General features: G+C 37.5%; 1 protein-coding gene across 5 annotated transcripts in view; it reads left to right on the top strand.

Moving 5' to 3' along the window:
• Positions 1 to 23,409, top strand: part of hip1 (huntingtin interacting protein 1) — a 64,466-nt gene that overhangs the window by 2,354 nt on the left and 38,703 nt on the right. Inside the window, exon 1 of one of the 5 annotated variants that reach the window (XM_079823115.1) lies at positions 11,162 to 11,329. The exons of 3 other annotated variants lie outside the window; for them this stretch is intronic. In XM_079823115.1, coding sequence (XP_079679241.1) covers positions 11,312 to 11,329 — 18 coding nt within the window. In that variant the 5' untranslated portion in view covers positions 11,162 to 11,311. Of the gene's footprint in view, positions 1 to 11,161; positions 11,330 to 20,534; positions 20,565 to 23,409 lie in introns of those variants that run through there. One more of the 5 variants, XM_079823116.1, reaches the window with a different exon arrangement.

The raw sequence follows: 23,409 nt of genomic DNA, 5'->3' as shown, positions 1-23,409 counted from the left end.
CTTGTTAGGGTGCACAATTTTTGATGCCTGAAGCTGCCTACTAATGTGTGTTTATCCAAGTCATAAAATGAAAATGTAATTGCAAGCATGCAAACTGTCATGTTTACAATACGATAACTGATGGCCTTTTAAATTCAGCTTTCAGTTCAGTGAACCTTTGCTCATATCACACCTTAATTTTATCAGTTCACATCCTAGTGTCATGACGGGAACAAAGTTCTACCTGGTTCTCCTTCAGTATAGGCTAATATAGGTAATGGTTTGCAAAGTGCCATTAAGAGTTCAATTACATGTTCACTTTTTCATAAAATGATATTAATGTGCATTATAAGATATTTAAGTCATTAGTATTAGACTGTTTCAAAATCAAAGAGATCCTCTTGAGTCTTGTGTTTCCAAACGGATGCCCATGTATCGAGCAGATGTAAAAGCTTTTAGTGGCTCCGAGATGCAGCACTAAAACCAAGGGGTTGAGTTTGGCCCCATTGGTCATGCATTTTGGTTCTTGCCATTAGCCTATAGTGTATTTGGATGTGTCTCCAGGCTTTTAGAGAGAAATAAACAATATCTTGTTTATCGTGACCTTTTTTAAAGTGCACATTGAATTATGCAGTCAGTGTCTGGGTGTGAAGTATGGAGAAGTGCATTCTCATTGTTCGTGCACTCTTTTCACTTCTCTGGGGGTCTTTACCCTCCCCATCCAGAGACAGCCATCACGAAAAGTAGGTCACATGAATGAAGCAGAAGCCGACTGCCCTACTGGTGGGTTTCAGAGTGTTTGAAAACAGCATGACCTCGTTCTTGCAGAGATTTCTTGAGACAGCAACTAAAATTTGCTTAATTTCTGGTTTCATAACAATATATGCGGCATAATGTTTGATTCAAGTGCGCATAAGTCGGTCCTATTTACAACTAGGACAGTGACATGGATTAGCAGGACTCATGTGACGCATGCGCTCTTGAACTCCTTTAGGACCGCTCGCTGGGTCAGACTCAGAAATCTGAGTTCAGTTGTTCACTTCCTGATTTCAGAATTGATTTGATTTTTAGTTGAACCAAAAGAGGCCCTGAGTGTTGTAAAAGCTTATAGTCCCCCTGCAGTCAATCATTTTATCCCTTAACTCATCTTTGATTACCAAGTTAAACATATATGCATATATATATTTTTTCAGTAAAAACTATTTCTTCATGCCTTAAAATAGCTTGAATGTAACTCTATGAACAACCCATGAATATGCAAATTAGTCCTGGTAGGGATGTAACGATTCACTCAACTCACGATACTAATTTCATGATTTTTTTTTTACAAAACGGGATTTAAGACAAATTACAAAATGAAAGTGTCCTTTTATTTCTCAGACAAAATTATGCATTTTTCTTTGTAACATTTAAATATATATTTTATGTCAAATAATAACTAAATTGAAATTTTAAAACAAATCCTCAAAAAGTCCCTTCAAGGAGATCTTCCAATGGTGTTTTCTTGGGAGGAGGTCGTTTAAGCTTCTTCACCCTCATCCTGCACTGAGGAATAGCAGAAATAAGAAGAATTTAAGTAAAACAGTGACGGGTTTCACATTGGCAAGATTTTATTTATAATTTGTATCATTACACTTGCAAGGGTTAGAAAAACAGAACACGTTTAGATAAATATGCCATAATCAAAAAAAAAATTGAAAATTGAAAGCCTTTTGGTTTTGAAATGTGATAACTAATATGCTCACAGAATCAGACACTACTGTTTTTTTCTGTAGCACATTTCCCGTTCTGAATTATAATACCATTTGGTTCGTTGGTCCGTTGGGTCGGATTGCTTCCACACTTCAAGGGAACCGTCCCAGTTTGTTTGTAATTGGGCCGAGACCACCTCGTTCAGGCAGCCTCGGGGCGATTGTTTTGGTGCGGATCTGAACGTGATTGCCGAGTTCACACATGCCTAAATGAACCGAACCCAGGGAGAAAACGCACCAGGTTCTGAAACGCTCAGGTGTGAAAGCTGAAAACAGTGGCAGGAACGTAGATCCTTTGACCGCACTAGAGTACGTTTGGAAGTGGACCGAGACACACCTTTTCAGGCATTTCTGTCCGCTTGTTTCGTGCGCACCAGAGTTCAAATGCGTTGATTCGCTTCAGAAGGCCTTTATTAACACCCCGGAGCCACGTTGAGCACGTTATTCGATGGACAGGTGCACTTTTTATGGACTTCAAAAACAGAGCAACTATTATTGCAATTCTAATGCTTGGATTAGTCTGGACTTTTGTAATAAAATTCTGATTGTATTCGTCTGAAAGAAGAATGGCATATACTAGGGCTGTACGATTAATCGAAAAATAACCGAAACCGACATTCAGAACCTCTAACCGACGTATTTTTCCCATGTCGGTTATTTCGGTTTTCACGTGACTCCGCCCCGTCAGTCACATCAAGTGCAGTTTGCAGACACACAGAGAGACGCAGGAGCGGTTATCTGTGTTTATAGATACCCAGAATCACTATAGTAACAGCATGTTTTACACAGTTTATACTGGTCAGTTAATTGCTGTTCTTATAGCCTACGCGCTGACACACACACACACACACACTCACAGACGGCGCGCGCAAGCCCCGAAGCCGCTTTCACTTTCGTGCTCCTAAAGTTTGTCAAGTAAATGCGTTTAAAGGCTTGCCAGTTTCAACATTTAAAGCGATTGTGAACTATTCAAAAACAACAATACGGAAAACTTCTCCGTTCAGTGCTTAGCTTTTTTCAGTGACACAGAGCCGTGTCGCGTCTCTGAAAACGCGTGCGCCCTGAAGGCAGACCTCTCTCACCTGCGTCCACACAGAGCTTGTCATTTGTATGTGGTTTAAGCCCTGCCAGTTTGAACATTAAAGCGAGTTTCGACCATCAGATGTGTATTATGTTGAACTAATGCCTGATATATTTTGACAAACGAACACTCAGACAGAAGCTGTGACTAAAGTAAAGTCACTAAAGTAGCTTAGAAACTCAACCGTTATAGGCATACATTTTAATACCTTTGAAGTAAGTACAAACCTCAGCTTCATAATGAATAGAGACGGTATGAGTAATTCACACACACACACACACAATCACTCTCATTAATGCATTCAAATAAATGTAATGTAGGCCTACAGTGTTAATTTATCTGTATCTGATGCACAACAAACAGAAATCTGCTCCATAGACAATAACTGCTGAAAGTTTCCTTCAAGTATTTTAAAATCACAATGCACTTTTTCATTAGAAAAAAAAATTCCACCTTTAATAGTAGAACATATTTACAGTACAAACCTTATCAGTGAACTTACTCAACCTTATGAGGGCAAAAAAAAAAAAAAAATACCAGCAAAATATTCGTTCATTAATCGTAATCGAGGTCAAATGTTCAATTAATCGAGGTTTTTATTTTTGGTTAAATCGTTACAGCCCTAGCATATACACCTAGGATGACTTGAGGGTGAGTAAATCATGGGCTAATTTTCATTTTTGGTTGAACTATCCCTTTAAAATCATCTGTACTTAAAAAAATAAAAAAAATATATATATATAAATATCCATTCAGAATTTGATTAAAATTCGACACATAACGGTAATTGATATGATTAGCCTTCGGCTTGACTACATTATCAAACAGCTAATAATGTTTTGCTAATGTTACACAAACCATGTTCCTGATCGCCGTCTCTGAGTCAGACCGATGCCTTTAGCAAATTAAGGTCCTTAGAAATAATCATAGGAAAAGCACCACCTCACACGTTGACAGAGTTGGTTTGAAATTAGTGATTGTAGAAGGAGAGAGGGGCAGTTTTCAAACCGAGGTTTTTAGTACACTAGAGTTTTAAGGAGAAAATACTAAGCAATGGTGTTGACTGATTAATTTTCGCATGGTTTTTCTTAAAGCACCACACAGACATATAATCAGCATGAAAAACTTGATTTTCTCTGGGGTTCTTTAACTATAAAGCCTAAAATGAACGTTCATATCTAAAAATAATTCTTCAAACAGCACAAACTGATCAGGTCTCTGTAGGAAATGCTATTGTGAGCAGTCCTTATCAGCTAGTTTGCCTGAAGGAAGTCTGATCCCATAATATCCCGTCTCTTTTCTGCTATTGGAACACTATGTTTAGATTAATGAGGCTTCTGTGGTGTGAGTTCAGCCTGTTTTAAATGAGAGGATGTTAGTGTGGTGCTCTGTAATGACATGGGCATGGTTTGCCTTGTGGCTGGGTGTTAGAAGACCAGCATCTACTTAACTTGGGGTTTATATGGAGGAAATCTAAGCAGGGAACCTTTGTTGTGGTCAGAGTTTAGCAGAGGGACATCCGGCCAGACTCAGAATCTACACCGATGAAATAACATGTTAAGCGAGTGTTGCCAAAATAAGTCATCTGCAAATCATAATATAGTAAACATCCTGCAGAACGTTTTGTAACAGGAAAAGTTCAAGATAGTCAATGTGAAAGTGAAGTTGATCCGACCACATGTTTTTAAAAATTGTTAATGAAAATTAGGGGTTTAATGTGGAATTAAATTCCCTCCAAATGTATTGCGGTCACAGATAATAAGTGTGATCTCAAAATTTCAAAACGCATATACAAATATTTTGCACAAAATGAAAAAAAATATGCAAAATGATCAGAATAGCAAACAACGTGGTCACGGATCAAATTATTATAAGCTTGAATCAAAACACTTTATATCATATATTATATTGCACAAAACTTAAACTTGTTATGTGTTCTTAAAAATTATGTTTTCTTGGTTTTATTAGTCTGTATTTTGTGCACAATTTTTTTGTATGCTTATGCTGTTTATCTCTTCGCTCTTCTTTCCACGTTCTGCGCTTGTTTTTCCAAATCTTGCAGCAGGTCGAGTTTCATGTAAATTAGGGCGGGCTTAAGCGTCACCATTGGTCCACTAGTTCTAGATTGACAGTTCTAGCTCGGCGGCAAGATTTATATTTAAGACTCATTATATGATTTAGTATTTCTCTCTAATCTAGAACAATGTTAGCAATGTTACATATATAATATTCTTTCTCAGCCCTGAACCCCCCCCAGTATATATTTAAGTAATTAAATAATATCATGAATTTGATTTAATGGCCTAAATAAACAACTATTCCTACCAGTTGACTAGGAAAATCTTTGGTTGGGGGCAACCCTAGTCTCGCCCACGGACCGTTGGCTGAACGTTTGATGCGTATGGCACACTTAACTGGAAACACTTCAGGGTTTTCAAAGCCGTCATCTGATTGGTTGAATTCTAGAGGATGTCCGGGAGACGTGTGTGTTGCGTTCTTTAATGCTCCGCTTGGAAAAACAAGTCTATGACGCCAAACCCCCTCGTAGAAGAAGAAAGCCGTTGTTTACAACTGTGACAATGAGCACTCATCAGGATCAACTAAACGATGGATTTCCAAAAGTATGTGAAGTTTGTAGAATAGACTCCGAGAGTTTTACACACCGGTCTGTTATTGTAGGGACATTAACGTTACATTTTCACATCCCTAAATGTGACACTGAACAAAACAAACTGTCATTTGTTGTCAGTCAGATGGACTCAGGGCGGTCCTTAGCCAATAAGAGCTGCTATGGAGTCCAGACCTTCATTTTAAGACCAAACCTAAAGATACAAAGAAAATGATGATGTGTATTTTGTGGCAGAACTCATTGTATGTGCGTACAAATGATATACGTACATAATTTTTACCAGAGAACTTGTGATAATTTGTTTTGTTCCGAAAAACAGGGACTTAATTTGTTACAGTGTTGCATTTTATTTTTGGTTCTGGTCGCTTTCACAAGGCAACCTTGTGAAAGCGCACCAAAATGTGTTCACGCAGGTCACATGCGAGTCGGCTAAAACTGTCCTCTTATTGGTTATAGTTTCCTCTGCGTCATTCATCCAGATGATTGACAAGTTCGCTCCATGAGCTTAGTGTGGGTTTATTTTGAACTGTCGAGACACACGCAAACACTACACTAATGTAGCCGTCATTCCCGCTGTTAAATGATATACTACATTCGTATTAATACTGCAGAAAACACACTCTCTCTGGATCTCCTAGCGCTGTCTAGAGGTTAACTGTGTCAAGACACGCAAACACTATATGAATATTATAATGCCGCTAGAGAAGGAATCCAGGCTTCATTGGGACAGCATTGTCGCACGGAGAAGTGCAATCACACAACATTTTAAGATGAAGAGGGACTCTTTTGGTTTTGAAATGTGATAACTAATATGCTCACAGAATCAGACACTACTGCTTTTTTCTATAGCACATTTCCCGTTCTGAATTATAATACCATTTGGTTCGTTGGTCCGTTGGGTCGGATTGCTTCCACACTTCAAGGGAACCGTCCCAGTTTGTTTGCAATTGGGCCGAGACCACCTCGTTCAGGCAGCCTCGGGGCGATTGTTTTGGTGTGGATCTGAGCATGATTGCCGAGTTCACATATGCCTAAATGAACCGAACCCAGGGAGAAAACGCACCAGGTTCTGAAACGCTCAGGTGTGAAAGCACCCTAAAATAGACAAAACAGTGGCAGGAACGTAGCACCAGAGTTAATTTGGAAGTGGACTGAGACACACCTTTTCAGGCGTTTTTGTCCACTTGTTTGGTGCGTACCAGAGTTCGCATGGCAGTGTTCACACTTCAAATGATCCGCACTAACAGAGCAATTGCAGAGTCCGTTTTAATCGAACTTAACCTGTCTTTTTATTTGTCACTTTAATGCAAATGTAGGTAATTCTGCTTCTATTATTCGCAGTTCAGTTTATGACCCTGCATCTCTTGTGCTTGTGTTTCTTCCTGTGTTGGTACCGTGCCTGTGGAGGAATTCTCGGGAGGAGCCTAATCTCGCCCCACTCTGTTTTTCCAGGACTCACCCACACAGAGCTAGACAGTCGTAATCTCGCCTCCCTCTACGCAGCCAATCTCTACTTTCAGTGTGTCACTTCCTCCATCTGCAGTAGTTATAAGATCCTTTTAGTATCTTTTTCTGATTTTGAGTAATTCACCATTTCTCAGCTTTACAATGTTAAAGTAAGTTTTCACACTCTTTCCATCATGTATGTTGACATTAAGTGTAGGCTCCTCCTGCGGCTTAGAGGGTGAGGAGGGTTTGTTGGGGTCATCGACAGCAGGAGGGCATGTATGAAAAGCCCTGAGACAGCAGAACACGCAGGCCCTGGCCTGTGGCCTCCGTTCGCTCACTGTGGATTAAAAATCCTATGCAGTTTGGCTGGCAGCCAGATGTCTGTGCCAGAAACAGTGTTCAGGTCATGCTGTCAAACATACCATTAATGCATCTAATGCAGGGGGTGTGTTCATATTAGATGCAGATGGTTGATTTATTATTTTAGGTCTCTAACAAATTGGTGTGTACAGAACAGTTTTTTTATTTTTTACATAGCCTAACTTTTTAATGCAAATTATGATGATCATATGATTTATGGTAGACCCCCCTTACTAAAGTATGTATTTATATATATATATATATATATATATATATATATATATATATAATGTATTTTCTTTTATTCAGACCCATTTACAGTATACTGTATGAAAAAAAAGAAACATGAAATTAAATAGAATTTTTAATAGTTTCTTTTTAATGTTTACACACACACACACACACACACACACACACACACAAAAGTTTATAAACGCATGATTTGAGTCTCTTATGCTCATCTAGCCTGCATTTATTTGATAAAAAATACAGAAAAGACAGTAATATTGTGAAATATTATTTCAATTTAAAATAATGGTTCTCTATTTTAATATACTTTTAATATATAATTTATTTCTGTGATGCAAAGCTGAATTTCCATCAGCCATTCGTCACATGATCCTTCAGAAATCCTTCTAATATGCTGATTTGATACTCCGTTATTATCATTGTTGGAATAAGTTGTGCTGCTTAATATTTTTTTGGAACCTGTGATAATTTTTTTCAGGATTCACTGATGAACAGCATTTATTCAAAATAGAAATCTTTTCTAACAATATGAATCTTTACTATAACTTTTTTTCTGAATTTAACACATCCTCGCTGAATAAAAGTTTTTTTTTTTTTTTTTAAAGAAAGAAAGAAAAAAAATTACTGACCCCAAACTTTTGAACGGTAGTGTAAATTGTTACAAAAGACTGCTATTTTAAATAAATTATGTTCCTTTTTTATATAAACATTTGATTAATCAAATAATGTGTATATATGTATATGTATATGGGTGTGTATATATAATATAATTAGGGCTGTCAAAAGATTATCGCGATTAATCGCATCCAAAATAAAAGTTTGTGTTTACATAATATATGTGTGTTTACTCTGTTAATTATTATTTATATATAAATACACACACAAGCATGTATATATTTAAGAAAAAAATATTATTTTTATATATAAAACATTTATATTTATATATTTATATATATATATATTATAGATTATATAAATGTATATACAGTATATACATGCAAATATTTCTTAAATAAATATATGAATATGTGTGTGTATTTATATATAAATAATAATTAACAGTGTACACACACATATATTATGTAAACACAAACTTTTATTTTGGATGCGGTTAATCGCGATTAATCTTTTGACAGCCCTAAATATGATATAAATTGTGTATATATATATATATATATATATATATATATATATATATATATATATATATATATATATATATATATATATATATATATATATATATATATATATATATATATATATATATATATATATATATATATATATATACCCATATATAATATAATATATAAACTATAAAATATTAGTATGTTTTGTTTTTATTTCTTAATGTTTAAACTGTATTTTTTGTCTCCCAAATATTCTTGTTCACCCCAGTTAGAAAAGTCTGTCCTAGACTATAATTATGAAAAATAATTTTGTTTTTCCAGTCATGGAAGTTAAAATAATTGACATTTCTATAAAATATACATTTTTAATTACTATTTTTATCTATAAAATAATTCAGTCTTTGAGAAGTCATGAAAATTCCTTGGTCTAAATCCTGGAATCCTGTGGGTAGAAGCAAAGGTCACATTTACACAGTGCTGTCTAATACACTGCCATCAGGTCCACTGTAACTTTATCATTTTTGTTATTCATTATCTAAAGTGGGCAGGAAACTTGTTTGTCTGGAACTTGTTTGTTGCTTGTGGTCAGTGCGAGATGGACAGACATAGACAGTGTGTGGGCAGTGACTCACTGGCAGTCACACTGCACTGTCGTCGCGTCTCGCTGGGTTGAGTATGCTTGACCAATGAAACACATCAGTGTAAACTGTCCCGATGGGCCTACCACACGGTACCAGGAAGTGATTTCTCTTTAGAGAGCATGCTTTGTTTGGACCCCCCCTCCTTTTTGTTCCTCCATGGGTAGCCTAGTTATGTAAACATTGACTAGTATCATGTCCAGATCAACTGATCTTATACTCTAAACAATTGCTTTTTTGCAATAGATTTTATATTAGGGATTTATGTAAATTAGAGAACAGCAACTCTGACAATAAAATAGATATATATTCTAGCACATAATATGGATATACACTACCATTCAAAAGTTTGGGGTTGGTAAGATTAAAAAAAAGAAAGAAATTATGCTCACCAAGGTTGCATTTTTATAAATGAAATATTACAGTTTAATTATCATGTTATCTATTTTAAAATGTAAATGTAATTTATTCATGTGAATAAATCACAGGAATAAATAACATTTTAAAATGCAAATTAAATTGTAACATTTTACAATTGCTACTCCGTGTCCCATGATCCTTCAGAAATCATTCTAATATACCGATTTGGTGTAGAAACATTTTTATTGAATAGAAAGTTTACAAAAATAGCCTTTAATTACTGTCTTTACTGTCACTTTGATCAATTGAATGTCCTTGGCTTGTATATAAAAATATTAGGCCCGGTTTCACAGACGGGGCTTAGACTAAGCCAGGATTAGGCCTTAGTTCAACTAGGACATTTAAGTAACTTTTATAAACGTGCCCAAGAAAAAAACATTACTGGTGTGCATCTTGAGACAAAACAATGCCACTGACATATTTTAAGATTTGTCAGTGCAAGATTCTTTCAGTTAAAACAGCTCAAATATGCATTTTAGTCTAGGATTAGCTTAAGCATTGTCTGTGAAACCGGGGGATAATTTATTTAAAAAAAAAAATCACTTTTGAACATTAGAGTATTCTAATAGATGCATCTGTTTGTATTCTTATAGGGTTGTTTATTATTTTTGTAATGTTTAGTTTTTTTTTATATGTTAATATTTATTTCAATTGGATTTAATATGGGCCGTGGGAACATTAGGTCATCTTAAATTAAATGCATATCATTTAGAGCTAACACGAGTTCTGTGGTAAATAAATAGACTATTTTTGCTTGTCATTTATAAAGTAAAACTAACAGCTAGCCAGTTTTATGCACGGACAAATGTTCTAATAAAAGCCCTATGAGAGTAAAGTAACCAGAGGAGGGCGCCATTCACCAACATTACACACGTCATCATGTGAAGGAGTATTTAACTGGAATGTCATCAATTACGTCATATATTCTGCACATCGCTGATATCCTATATCTATATATACATACATCAACTCCCTTAGTAGGCAAACAATTTTAGATAATGCATCTGTAAATATGTACATGGCATAACGCATTATGCTTTCAGTGCGTCTCATGGATCTTTTGTATCATTGCAGTTAAGTTTTAGTGCAGTCTGATTTGCTTCTGAAGCATTCACATCCTATTTTTTGTTTTGTTTCGGTATGTGTAAGACCTTGCATCAGTCTTGCAATACAAACATATCCACTTCTGTTTCTTTTTAGTGATGTAACATTGGACAGAATTTTGCTCTCGCGCTCATTTTTGCCCTTTTAAGCTCAAATGACATCAGTGTATGAACTCCTCCTCTAGCATTACAATCTGTATTTTGTACCTGTCACATAATATTTAGTCCATCGTCTAGCGCTTCCATTAAACGTTTATGACTCAAGAACGCTTTAGAAAAGCCACTCGCGTGAGTCTCGCCATCTGCCAATCGGATCCTCGGCGCGCGAGGAGGACGAGGGGGAAATAAGAGAACGGAACGGGAAAGAAAAGGAGAGAGGGACGGTTCGATACTGAACCGGACACATGTTGAGTTAACGGGCCGTTCCTGCTCCCTCCGCCTCCCTCAGCGGGTTCGCAGTCTGCTTTTGATTCCCGAGCAGGGAACCGGTCCCTTCCCTTCCATAACCCCGTTTGAACTATGGACTCGAATAAAATGGTAGGTGGTCGACGAAATGTTGATGTATAGCGGGTGTTGTGCATCTACACGTTTTGGGGGGTGGGGAGGGATTCGCGCGGGGTTGTTTTGTATCGAGGATTTTATGATTTGGAGTAACAGTCCTGTGTATTTGTTTACCTTGACCGTTGAGCGTCCACTGCTTGGACCGTTGCGTTTAAACAAGTTGCAGCGATCTCGCGCAATAGTCGTTTGCACATTTTAACCAAATATTGGGGCGTTTGGGCTCCTTAAGTATTTCCCAAAACATTCCAGCCTTTTGGGAAGTCACAGCGAGTGTGCTAATGTGTCTCGTCGGTGGGAAATTACGTTTAAATGGACCGCTGTCTTAACGTTTTGTCAACAGGAACACACGACCCGTTTTATCTACTTAAATGGACAGTTCAACCCAAAATACAAATTCTGTCATCATTTACTTACCCTCATGTGCCTGTATTACTATTTCTTCTTTGCAACACAAAAGCAGATGCTAACCGGAACGAGTCACCATTCACTTTCATTGGAAGAAAAAATACTCAATGAACGTAAATGGTGACTGAGACTTTTGAGAATGTCAGTCCTTAATATTCTTTCTAAGACCACATTTTGTGTTTTGCAGAAGAAAACAAGCATTTTCTGTCTCCTTTTTGGTGAACTGTCCTTTTTTAAAATGTGCAGCTAATACAAACTTTAGGGTTTGAGGGCTTAAATGTTGGATTTTGACTCTTGAGTGGCTGTGTAGATTCTTGTAGGACCAGAGACTGTATCTGTACCTTTTTTGGACACGTGATTCTCTGTTTTGACTTGAATCCCCGCATCCCGTTTTCTGCTTTGACTCCCGACCTGCTATCAACATTGTATGTGTGAAATCTGCGTGTTCTCAAATCCCTCATGTCATGCTCTGCTTGACAATGCTATGAAAACATGTTTTTACTTGAGTGGGGTCCAAGGATCCCCACTGGAGATTTGTGTGTGTGTGTGTTTGTGCAGGCCACGATGAGGCTAAATCAAGCTTTATAGAAAGTCAATAATTGATGTAATTTGCAGAGTAGCTGGAGCAGTGATTGAATTTGATCCGTGTCTTCTTGGTTTGCTGAGAGGGTTTGATGTGTCCTCAGAAGGTCTTTTGTTAGAAAGCTCATAAAACTCAAGGTTTCTTTCAATAGTGCTGCTGTTACAGCTCTTCAGTCCTTTTGGCCTAAACCAAAAGGCCTGTGAGGCCCTTTTAGAAACCTGCTCCACTTGTCCATCTCAGATGTGTTTAGTAGGTGACAAAAAAGAAAGACTGAGACTTGCGATTTCTTACTATTTGAGTTCTTTAAAGTGCCCCTATTGTGGTTTTACGAATATTCCCTTTCATGCAGTGTGTAATATTGCTGTTTGTGAACGTAAACGTTCTGCAAAGCTTAAAGTTCACGATAAATAAAGTTGTCTCCCAAAAGAAAGAATAAACTCAGAACCGCCCAAACAAGTCGTTTTTAATCAGAATCTCACTGCATCACAGACAGTTCTGCGTCACTAGAAAAGATATTTACATAATGTCCGCCTATGTTGTATGTTGTCCACCTGTGAACTTGTCCCGCCTTCAAACACGTAATTTTATAGACGACTTCTTCTCAAATCTCTTGAGTTCAATGCGGGATTCGGAAATCGCTTGCTCTTGAAAGATGGGTCAGAACCCAGTTTATTTGGCCCAGCTTGCTCCTCAGAATCTTAACCTGTAAGTATGAAGAATTATTGATGTATTTTCTACCGGGTGTTCAAAATATGTAATACTGTGCAAGTTTCCGGCTAACCGGCTTACTCACGTTTGACTGTCTTACTGCAATATTTCTGCTATAAGCAGCTGTCGGCCACTATTACCTAAAACTCTGTCTATTAATGCAGATTGTCTGTCTTGCTACCTTCTTACTACTTTGAGTAAAAATAAAGTTTGGAGCAAGATTTGTTTTACAAACGTTTGTTACATCAGTCATTCACGTTAGTTCTAGGCTAACATATGCACTGTTATTGATACAGTTCCCTAGCCTAGAAATCTAGACACACCCTAGCGGCAGCAAATCTAATTTGCAGCGAGTGTAGTCTAGCAACTCTCGGTAGACCTGAGAGCTGGAAAAACCAAACTCTGGTCAGGCCAATCACAGCGTGTGTAGAGTCGGTGGGCGGGCTTAACATAATGACGGCACATTACAGCAGAGTTGCGGAGGTTCTGTGTGCTACTTGTAAACAAAGAAGCTGACGAACAGCGGTCTTTTGAATCGGCTTTGGCTGCGACTCTGGAAGACTTGGAGTTAAGCTTTCCTTTGAGAAAAGAACAAAAAACGGCACTGAAGTCATTCTTAAGTAAAGAAGATGTGTTCAGAGTTTTGCTGACCGTATACTAAGTTTAATAGTTTAATCTATCAACTAACGTTAGCTCGGCTTCACCTTCTTCTTTACTCTGGTTGGTTGTTGCGCTCATGGCGCTATCCAATTGTGTGCAGAGGGAATTTGAAAGACAAACGTTTATCCCGCCCCTCGGATTGAGCCCTGCTAATGGTGAGTTTCCAGACCCAACATCTTGACGTGGGTCTGGCTTGTCAGGCTAACAGTTCCCGCATATGCACCGCAATAATTTAGAAATATACACATGGGTTTGTTGATGGACACACACTTGTTAATACTGATGGTAGGGCTGGGCGATATGGCAAAATAATGATTCACAATTTCGATTATTTTTTATGTTTAACCAGTTACTTTAAAAAAATACATCTAAAGTGATCAACATGGTGTACATGTAAAGCAAATTTCCTATTTAATATTTATCTTTGCAGACAATATGCATGAAATATGAAGGCAAATATTGTACAAATGTATCTTAAACATATCCTATATACTCAGAAATAATACAATATAAGAAAAATACTAAATATTTCTTAGCCAAAGAGTAATAGCAATAATTAACACCAGTAATGGACTATTATTAACAGCAAATGCTTGGTAAAAGCAGAAAATAACAGCACCTTTCAGCCTGTCACCCTCATGCAGACATGAAATATCAAACGTGCAGTAGTAGTTTGTTACAGGTTTTTCCATTGAGCTATTTTTCCTGTTGTTTTTATGTTTGGTGAATGTGTTTGCACTAGTGCTTGGAATCGATAAAAAAAAACAACTAATTAATCAATTTTTTTTCTGTAATTAATCACGATTAATCACAAGTTTTTAGTATTTTAAGTTTTTAAAATTTTGATATTGTAATAATTTCAGTTACTCTCCAAATTAATGTAGAAACAATTAAAAGACAGTATATTTTAAATATGTGTTGTAATGGCATGTTTATATGAATGAAGGCCAGTATCACTGATACTAATGTCTCTATGAAACATTAATGACGTTACAGTATAACTGAAAGCTCTCAATTTCAACATTTATTAGGCTTTTAAAAAAACAACTTTTAATTTAAGTGAACTTAACTGTGGCCTTCCCTGTTAGACATATACAGAAATATAATAGTTATCAAACACCTTCCTTAACTGCATAAATAATAAATGAAATATAGATTAATCATCATTAAAGCTACAATTTACTCTGTTCCCGTTGTTCTTTGATGAACATTAATGACAGGCATCATCAGTGCTCCTGTCACTTTAAGAACAGCCGCAGCCGAACATGACACGGATCTCACGCGCTGACCCGCACATCTCATTTCCTCACAACTCTTTAAGTTCATTTAAGACGTTATTTAACTAATTTAAGACTCCTAATATGAGAATACTCAAAATTCTCTGTGTTGTTGTTATTGTTTGTTCAAGAGAAAAAGAGAACTCGATGTGAGCAGGAGACTGACGCAAGTCCAGCCCAGCCCTAGTTTGCACACGTCTGTTGCACTCGTGTCTCGCGTCTTTAGCAGTGTCTAACCCATGAAACGGCATTCTAAAAACACGGTAGGGCTGTCAAAATTGCTCAAAAATGACGTTCGAATATTCCCTCTAAAAAAAGCACGAATATTCGAACATCTGGTTGAGCATTTTATCAATGACGCGCATTACGTCAATAACAGGACACATGAATACAAAGACACATAATTACTTATATAGGTAGTCTATTTAAGTTTAAACATATTTGACAACGTATTACCTACACAAAAACAAGTAAATCACTAATGGCTAAAGACCGCAGACCTCACTCTCTCTCGCCCTCACCCTCTCTGCGCATAACGGTTTAAATGAACACACACATTTTGAGACTGATCAAGAGTTTTGTGCAAGCAATTTAAGGTCGCGACTCTTGTCCCAAATGCAGGCTTCATTCAGTGATTGAAACAAATATTAATATAAGTTTTACAGCATATTATTGAACGCTCCGAGCGAGCTGTGCTGTGGTAAACATGGAACTTTTCCTTGACATGAAACGGTAAATAATCAAACCAGTGGAAGCAGTGCATTATCCTTCATTCATGCAATATCGATTCAGGCAGTACCTCGGTTCCATTGCTTGACAGAACTCCTTGAAGCCTGCCCCATCCACGACACTGATCGCTCTCATGTCCTTACAAATGAACAAAATTAATTTCTCCGTTATGGCCTCGCGTGTTGCAGACAAAGAGCTTGAGGAGGCGATGCAAAGTAAGGCTGGTCCAGTTTGCACATACAAATTAGTTGCTTATATTTACAAAACGAGCCTACAAAAGCATAAAAAAGCCCGTTTAATAAAGAAAAGTTCACGAAACTAAGTGAAAACTCACTAAAGTGTTTAGTGAAATTAGGAAACATTTAGATATCATAAATTGAGTTGTATAAGTTAACGTTACATTTCTACATACGTTTTGTTCCCATGTCACAAGTAGGGGTGCACCGATCCGACTTTTTCAGTCCCGATACCGATGCCTGGGCTTTGTGTATCTGTCGATACCCGATACCGATCCGATATATTGTTGAATTAATAATAAACTGTATATCTTCCACCTTATACCTTCCTTGAAGAGACTAAAGGCACCAGACTTTACTAACTAAACATAACTAAGACAAAATAACAGATGTATGTAAGGTGTTGAATTCTTATTTATTTAAAAAACAATTGTGCATTCAAATCTAAAATAGAATGTAATCTAACTTCTTTAAATAAATAAAATGTAGCAGTGGAAACAAAAAACAGTGTATTGGTCAAACATACAATAGTAATCTGACAGTTACCAAACATTTTTTACACTACAGATAATTGTTTTGGTATATAATCATATCAATATTAAAAAGTAGCATTACAAATTAACAAATAGTCTAATTTTCTACCATATGCAATTTAATAAAAATTTTCAGCTAGCTAATAACAACTTTGTTCTGGTTTCACCTCACTCCAGATTAAATGATTGTAGGCTAGGCCTATTTATTTTACTACACATTGTCAACGGAAATAAGATGAAATGCTGTTGATAATTAAAAATAATTCTTACTACCCACTCTTGCTAAAATGGGTAAGCACACTTGTGTTCTCATTTCAGTTGCGTTCTGAGTAAATTAATAAACTGATTCATGAGTTCAGTGTTGGACAGATCAGTTGTTCTGGCCAGTCGTTAAAATGATTCGGTTCAAAGGAGTCATTAGGTCACGAATCGGACATTAGCAGACGCGTTGTGTGCGAATCCCGTCTGTTAGAACATCGCGAAAGATGTCAACACACAGAAAACACTTCATAACTGGATATAATTTGTCTCCCGCTTATTGAAAGTATGCTTTATGTCAGCTGGTCAGAGAAGAGTCAATGTTTTTTGAGCGCAATTCACACCCAGTGATAATTCAAGGACAAAATTGTCCGAATGTGTCACGTGCAACATGGTTTCGGTCTTCCGAGCTTTTGATTTGGATTAATATGTGAAATATGAGAGAGCTAACGCTGATTATTTTGAAGACCCAGAGAGCGCGCGCGGGGGAGGAGCTCTCAGATCGGTCTCTCTGTCACTCAGTCACAAGCGCAGCATCTGTTCTACATCACTCGTAAATCACAATAACTCATCAAATTAGGCTTTGGCCGTCAAAAAAATGTCAATGCAGGAAAGACCCTGACTTTGCAGTAATACCCTCGAAACAGCGACGAACTAGTTGGCGTGGCAAGCGTGAAATATCTCCTCCACACAGCCGACTCTCTGGCTCGCTCCCTTCTAGCATGCGACACACGTGAAGCTGACGAATGACGTAGGTTCTGCTGCGACGGAAAAAAACACCTGGATCGGCTTGTGGATCTGTTAATTTTTCCGATCCCCGATCCAGCTATTTTGTCAGTATCGCGGCCGATATCCGATCCTAATATCGGATCGGTGCACCCCTAGTCACAAGTAATATCAAGGTTTATTTTGATCTGTTTTACATGATTCTTTTGTAGTGTGGTTTTCGGTGAAGTGTACTAAAATAAATATCGTCACCTGTGTACATTAGCCCACTTCTTCTCGACGCTTTTCCTGATAGTTTATAGAACAATTACTCCGAGTCGCCATCTGTCGTTTCAAAGAAAAGCACAACGGCGAGCGCGTCAAATATAAACGCCTCGTCCGTTTGGGGAGGAGCGCGCGCAGTCAGTGGGGGGCTCGCGCTCTGGAGACGGGCCAAAGTACACAAGGCTTCACTCGCAAAGCAGACAGCCACGCCTCTACTACCGCGGGCGTTTTTTTCCCCACATTTTTTTATTTATTCGAATATTAATTTTCACCTTCGAAATTCGTTTTTTAAAAACTATTCGAATATATATTCGAATTTAGAATATTCGTTGACAGCCCTAAAACACGGCGCTCAAGTTAGAAGAAAGTTCAGCTGGCGTCTAATATCTTAGCTTTTTTTCCCATTCCACTGTACATTCCACTCTTGTTTTTTTCAACGCAATATTGCTTTTTGTGTGAACAGCCACTTGACGTGATGTGTTCTACTTTCACTGAGCACGTCACATGAGAGCGGTTCATCAGGCGCGCCATCATGTGGTCGGATCATGTTCTTTTGATTTGCCAACATGTATATAACGTTTGCTAACATTACATCGCCCAGCCCTAGCTGATGGTGAGGAATTACAGTTGCAACATCTCATAATGTACCTCAAAATAAGTAGCATATCAGTGAGAAACGTCCTGCTCAAGTCGTGCTTGCGATGGAGGTTTGGGTTGAATAACTAGTTCTTCCAATCATCATCGGACGAGCTCGGATTGATATCGTAAAATCGACGTCATCGTTGCTGTCTTTACAGTGTGTACAATCGCTGAGCTTTAGGAAACCTCCGGACGGAGCTGAAGTTCCGTTACGGCAATGGACGTTTAGCTTCAGAAATGCTCGTGGTAAGCGGTAGACCAATCACAACAACAGACTGGGCCTTCTGGAGAGTCAGAGCAGAGTAGCTTGCGGAAAGGGGGGATTTAGAGAGACTGATTCATCAATCGAGTCGTTTGAGAGTCATTGATCTGTATGCTGTAAAATGCACCATAAAGAGGAGAAACTCAGCTTTTCAGAAGTATCACATTTCTCGCGATTGATTATTCAGAGGGTCCGTGGTGAGTGGATGCGTCATCAAAATCTACAGCATTGATTCGTCAAGGAAACGCATGTGGGTTGTTCCCCTGAGCCAAACAGAAACGATTGTTCATCATAGTCCCACCACCCCCCAAATTTCATCTGGAAGTCTAAAACAACCAAGTCTAACTTTCTAAAGGAAAAAATCCAAACTTCGTGAAATTCTGTTTGAGTTCACAGTAAAAACACCTCACCACACCATGCGTTTTTCTTAAAATTCTATTAATTTAATCCATTCTCAGACTAAATAAATGTAAAATTGGGCTAGATGGAAACTTCATGTTCTTCTGTTTAAAATGAAATAGGACACTTGATGCTAACTGCTAGAATGGGTGAGAAAAAAGAAAAGTAGAGGCAAGTCAGGCACCCCAAAAATGTTCTAGGTCTTTAAGGGTTAAAATAGCATAATAGGGGCACTTTAACCATTTATACGTCTTCATTTATTTTCATAGCGTATTTGGCAGATGATTTTATGTCCAAGGTAACTTACAATGTGATAAATGTTAATCAGTTCATGCATTCCATAGGAACTGAACCCATGAAAAAAACATGCAATTGCATATCTTCATTTCTATGTATTTTGCTTGTTTAATATTTTTTTGTTTATTTTTTGCATTTAAGAATGCAGAGAATATAAATCTATTGTATTTTTATGTACATTTTAATATGATGGTGAATATATTCAATTTTCGGACTGTGGCCTTCAATCTAATGTGTTTTTTGGTTTTTTGGTGTTTTCTGTTTTAGTCTTTCTACAGATCTGGTATTTGCTGTCTCAAAGACAAGTGTTGTTGATTTACTGCATTTCTTGCAATGTTGATGATGTTGCAATTGAGGATCCGTTTGCATTTGATGTTGGTTTGCTTTTAGCAGCTGTATTTGGTCAAAGTGTGTAAGATGTACTCAAATTAAATGTTTTTATTGAAGTATTTTGACAGCTGGATGATGTACTTATGTGTTAGAAAAGATATACCCTCACAAATGTAGACCTGAAAATCCGTTCCACTGGTCTAGTTTTGCTGCTTGTCAAGGTGATATTAACTACCCCTTTACATTTGTGCAAAACAAGTCAGGGTTGTTCAGTGTGTTTTTTCCCCCCTCCACTCCAGAGTCCTAACTAGTGTTGACTGAGTGTTCATTGCAAGAGGAAGTTTGAGTCATAAATGAGTAAAACTTATAAATTGTCTTTTAAAAGGGAAGAAAAATATTTTCGTAACGCAGTACACAGTTGCCTTTCACTGCAGTGACCTTTAAAAGGGGTGGAGTTGTTTGCAGGAGACTGCGTTAGCTGAAAAAACACTAGTGGCTAAGTGTGAGCATCAATCCCCCACTCATCAACATGGCGAGAAAGGAGAAGCTTGTGTATGTTATTGTAGTGTGTGAGAGAGTTTTGGTATTTTATGGTGTTCAGACCTAATCTTGAGAACAGAGGGCCACCTCAGGAAGTTGAGAGGTATTTTTAGTTCTTTCAACTTAAGTTTTACACCCACGCCTCAGAAAAAGCCGAAGAGAAGCCGCAGATCAGCAGTGCTTCAAGAGATGGTGCACTTTAAACTGGAAGCCTATTCTCTGAACCACCTCAGAGTAGTGAGATTACCCAAAATGGGAAGCTGGAAATGTTGTTTGGGTTGGCCGCAATGCCCTTTAGAGGACTGTGGGTAGAGTCTGCATTCTTCAGTCCACGGGAGATGGGAAAGTCAGGGTGATCCAAGATGGTAAGCTCTAGAAGAGACAGGGCTCCGGAGTGCGACTAAATGGTCGCATTTTGCGACTAAAATTTGAGAGTGTGCGACTGAATTTTACATCCAGTGCGACCAGTAAATTTGCCTGCTGTCATACTGGAGAAATTGAGAAAATACACTTACTAATTATAATTGATAGACGTTATGTCTGGGAAATTCTATCTTTGCCAGCCGTTTCTATACGAGATAATATTAAACCATTTGTGCGTGATGCATTTTTGCTATTCGCAATCCGTAAGAGAGAAAGCGAGCGAGCTCACGTGGAGCTACAGCGAACACAACACCACAGTCAGCTTTAATGAGTGGCCAAGAACTAAACAAAAGTTTAGTCTGCTTAAACTTTAGGTATGTGCTGTGATATTAATCTAATAATAATAAAGAGCTATTAAATCCACAATAATCCGCGCAAGAGACGCTGTTTCCAACTTCAAGGCGGCTTATGTGTGTGTGCTGCCGACTTGCACTTAATATTTTAGGCTTCGTGTGCGCGTCTAAACCATCAAATAAACAACAAATAGCCGGTGTCAAAATGACCGGATTGGAGAGTAGTTCTTTTAACAGTTTATATTATATCTTAAATGGGCGTAAATAGTTTGGAGAAATAGGAGAATGTGATATTATTAGTTCTACATTCGATCGGTCTTAAAGGGGCAGCGTCTAATAAACCTGCTGACGATTGAGCCAAATAAAAAATATTCACATCTCTTGAATTAATAACTTTAGCTTTTATAAGCATTAATCTATCAATTTATACAGTGAAAACTATGCAGTGTTATTTTAAATTTCATTACTTTATTAGATTTCTTTGTAGGTTTGTTCTCTACTGTAATATTAATGTTAGCAGACCTTCCGAATGCCTGCACACTGGTCCATTTACAAATAGATGTTTTATATTTTTGTTCAAACTTTGCGGTTTCTTTTGGTTTAGATATTTTACTTTTCAGATTATAAAGCCATGTTAATTATGTTCTTAATTATGTTTTTTTTTTTTTTTTTTTTTTATAAAATAAAAAATAAAGTATAATAAAAAGAACCGATAAGAATACCGTTAAAGTACCGGATCGCTACGCAGTATGGGTAAGAGTAGTAATACCATTAAAACCTTAATGATACCGATTCCTATTAGTAATACAGTGGAAATTAGTAGATTTGGTTAGCATGTTGATTTACGGTGTGCGCCCCTAAAATTTCTGGTTGTGCCCCTAAAATTTTCAGTTGGGGGCCACTGTGCTCCTAGTGAAAAAAGTTAGTCTGGAGCCCTGAGAGACATCAGACACAAGAGACCATAGAGAAAAAATGACCACAGTTTGATGACCGGTCCACTCCTAGCATTAGGATTTGAGTGTTTGGGTCATTTTTGGGTGAACTATCCCTTTAAGGACAAGCGACCTACACGCATCTTTACTATTAGCTGCTGTCACTTTAAGACCTGCATGTCGGATTTTCTCCTAAATGTTTACTTTCACTTTAGACATAACCAACTGTGTTTATTTAAACTTTGTGTATTTGTCAGAATTGGTGCAATAAGACGAAAGATAACTGACTGTTGTCAAATGCTGTTTGACAGGCTTTTAGTGCCTGTGTGCTTCGGGTGTATGAAAAGCGCATGTTAGAACAGCGCATCAGCACGTGAATGAAATGTTTACCTGGTAAGGCTTTAAAGCACATGAAAATAATGCATTTTTGTGAATTACAGTGTCGTTAGTGTAACTCTACCTCTGCGTTAACATGTAATGTGAATGTACGTCGCGTTGTAGCAGTATGTTGAGACGTAGGTGCCAGAACTGCAACTGATAAAACCGGTCGTGGACACATTTTCATCGTACAAGATAAAAAATCTAACCATGATGTTCGGAACTCATTTGCACAGCGTTTCATCTTTAATCTGACGATGCATATATAATATGGTTTGGTGAAAATAACACAGAGTTAGGCTAATGTATGTTTCTGTCAATGGATACGCAGGCCCGTCGCAAAGGGGGTGCAAGGCCCTGTGCGAACGTGATGTGCGAGGCCCGGGGGTATAGCCTATTAACGGGGGTCTACTGACGAACAATTAGTTGTTTATGTGGGTATTTAAGAAGAAAAAAATTGTATATTCAGTTTAACAGCATTAGCTAAGTAACTGAACTGCGCATTGCGCACATTTTGAGGCTTAAATTATGTTCTACATTATGAATGGGTCAAACGAGTTTGCAAAACGGCCTGAATCCACTTGAATGAGTTTGGACTGCTCTCTCACTGAATCATCTGAAGCCATCTCAGTCAATAAAATAACCAGACAGTATTGAGAGGACCAGCACTGTTTTTCAGTTGTTTTCCTGTGAACATGCGCACAGTTTTCAGATTTCAGATTAAGTTTTCAGTTTAAGCAGTTTTTAAGCAGTTTTCAGATTAAAAAACATTTAAAAGAGATAGAGTAGCTTTACTCGTTCTGCGGTGCCATTGCTCTCACTGATGCTCTGAAAGGTGTATAATAGTTAGGCTATATTTGCTTATTTAACTTTAGTAGTGTTAAATAAAAAACCTTTTGTGCGTACCATCAGATGAAATGCAGGCGTCCTGCTTTCTCCGTCCATGCAATAAATGCACGTCCTTGAATGAGCGCGCATTTCTAGCGTATTTACTTTAACTTCTTAGGTAATATCTATGGTTTGACCCATTTCAGATGCGGTCAAAATCAGAAATTGATTGGACTAGGGCTGCAACTAACGATTATTTTAATAATCGATTAATCTGTAGATTATTTATTCGATTAATCGACGAATCAGATAAATAATAAAAAAACATTAATTTCCAATCCTTTATTAAAGAAAAG

Source organism: Gobio gobio (assembly GCF_949357685.1).
Source record: "Gobio gobio genome assembly, chromosome: 8".
In the NCBI taxonomy this organism is placed as follows: domain Eukaryota; kingdom Metazoa; phylum Chordata; class Actinopteri; order Cypriniformes; family Gobionidae; genus Gobio; species Gobio gobio.
Note: the sequence above shows the minus strand (reverse complement) of the source record. Positions and strands in the feature narration are given on the sequence as shown.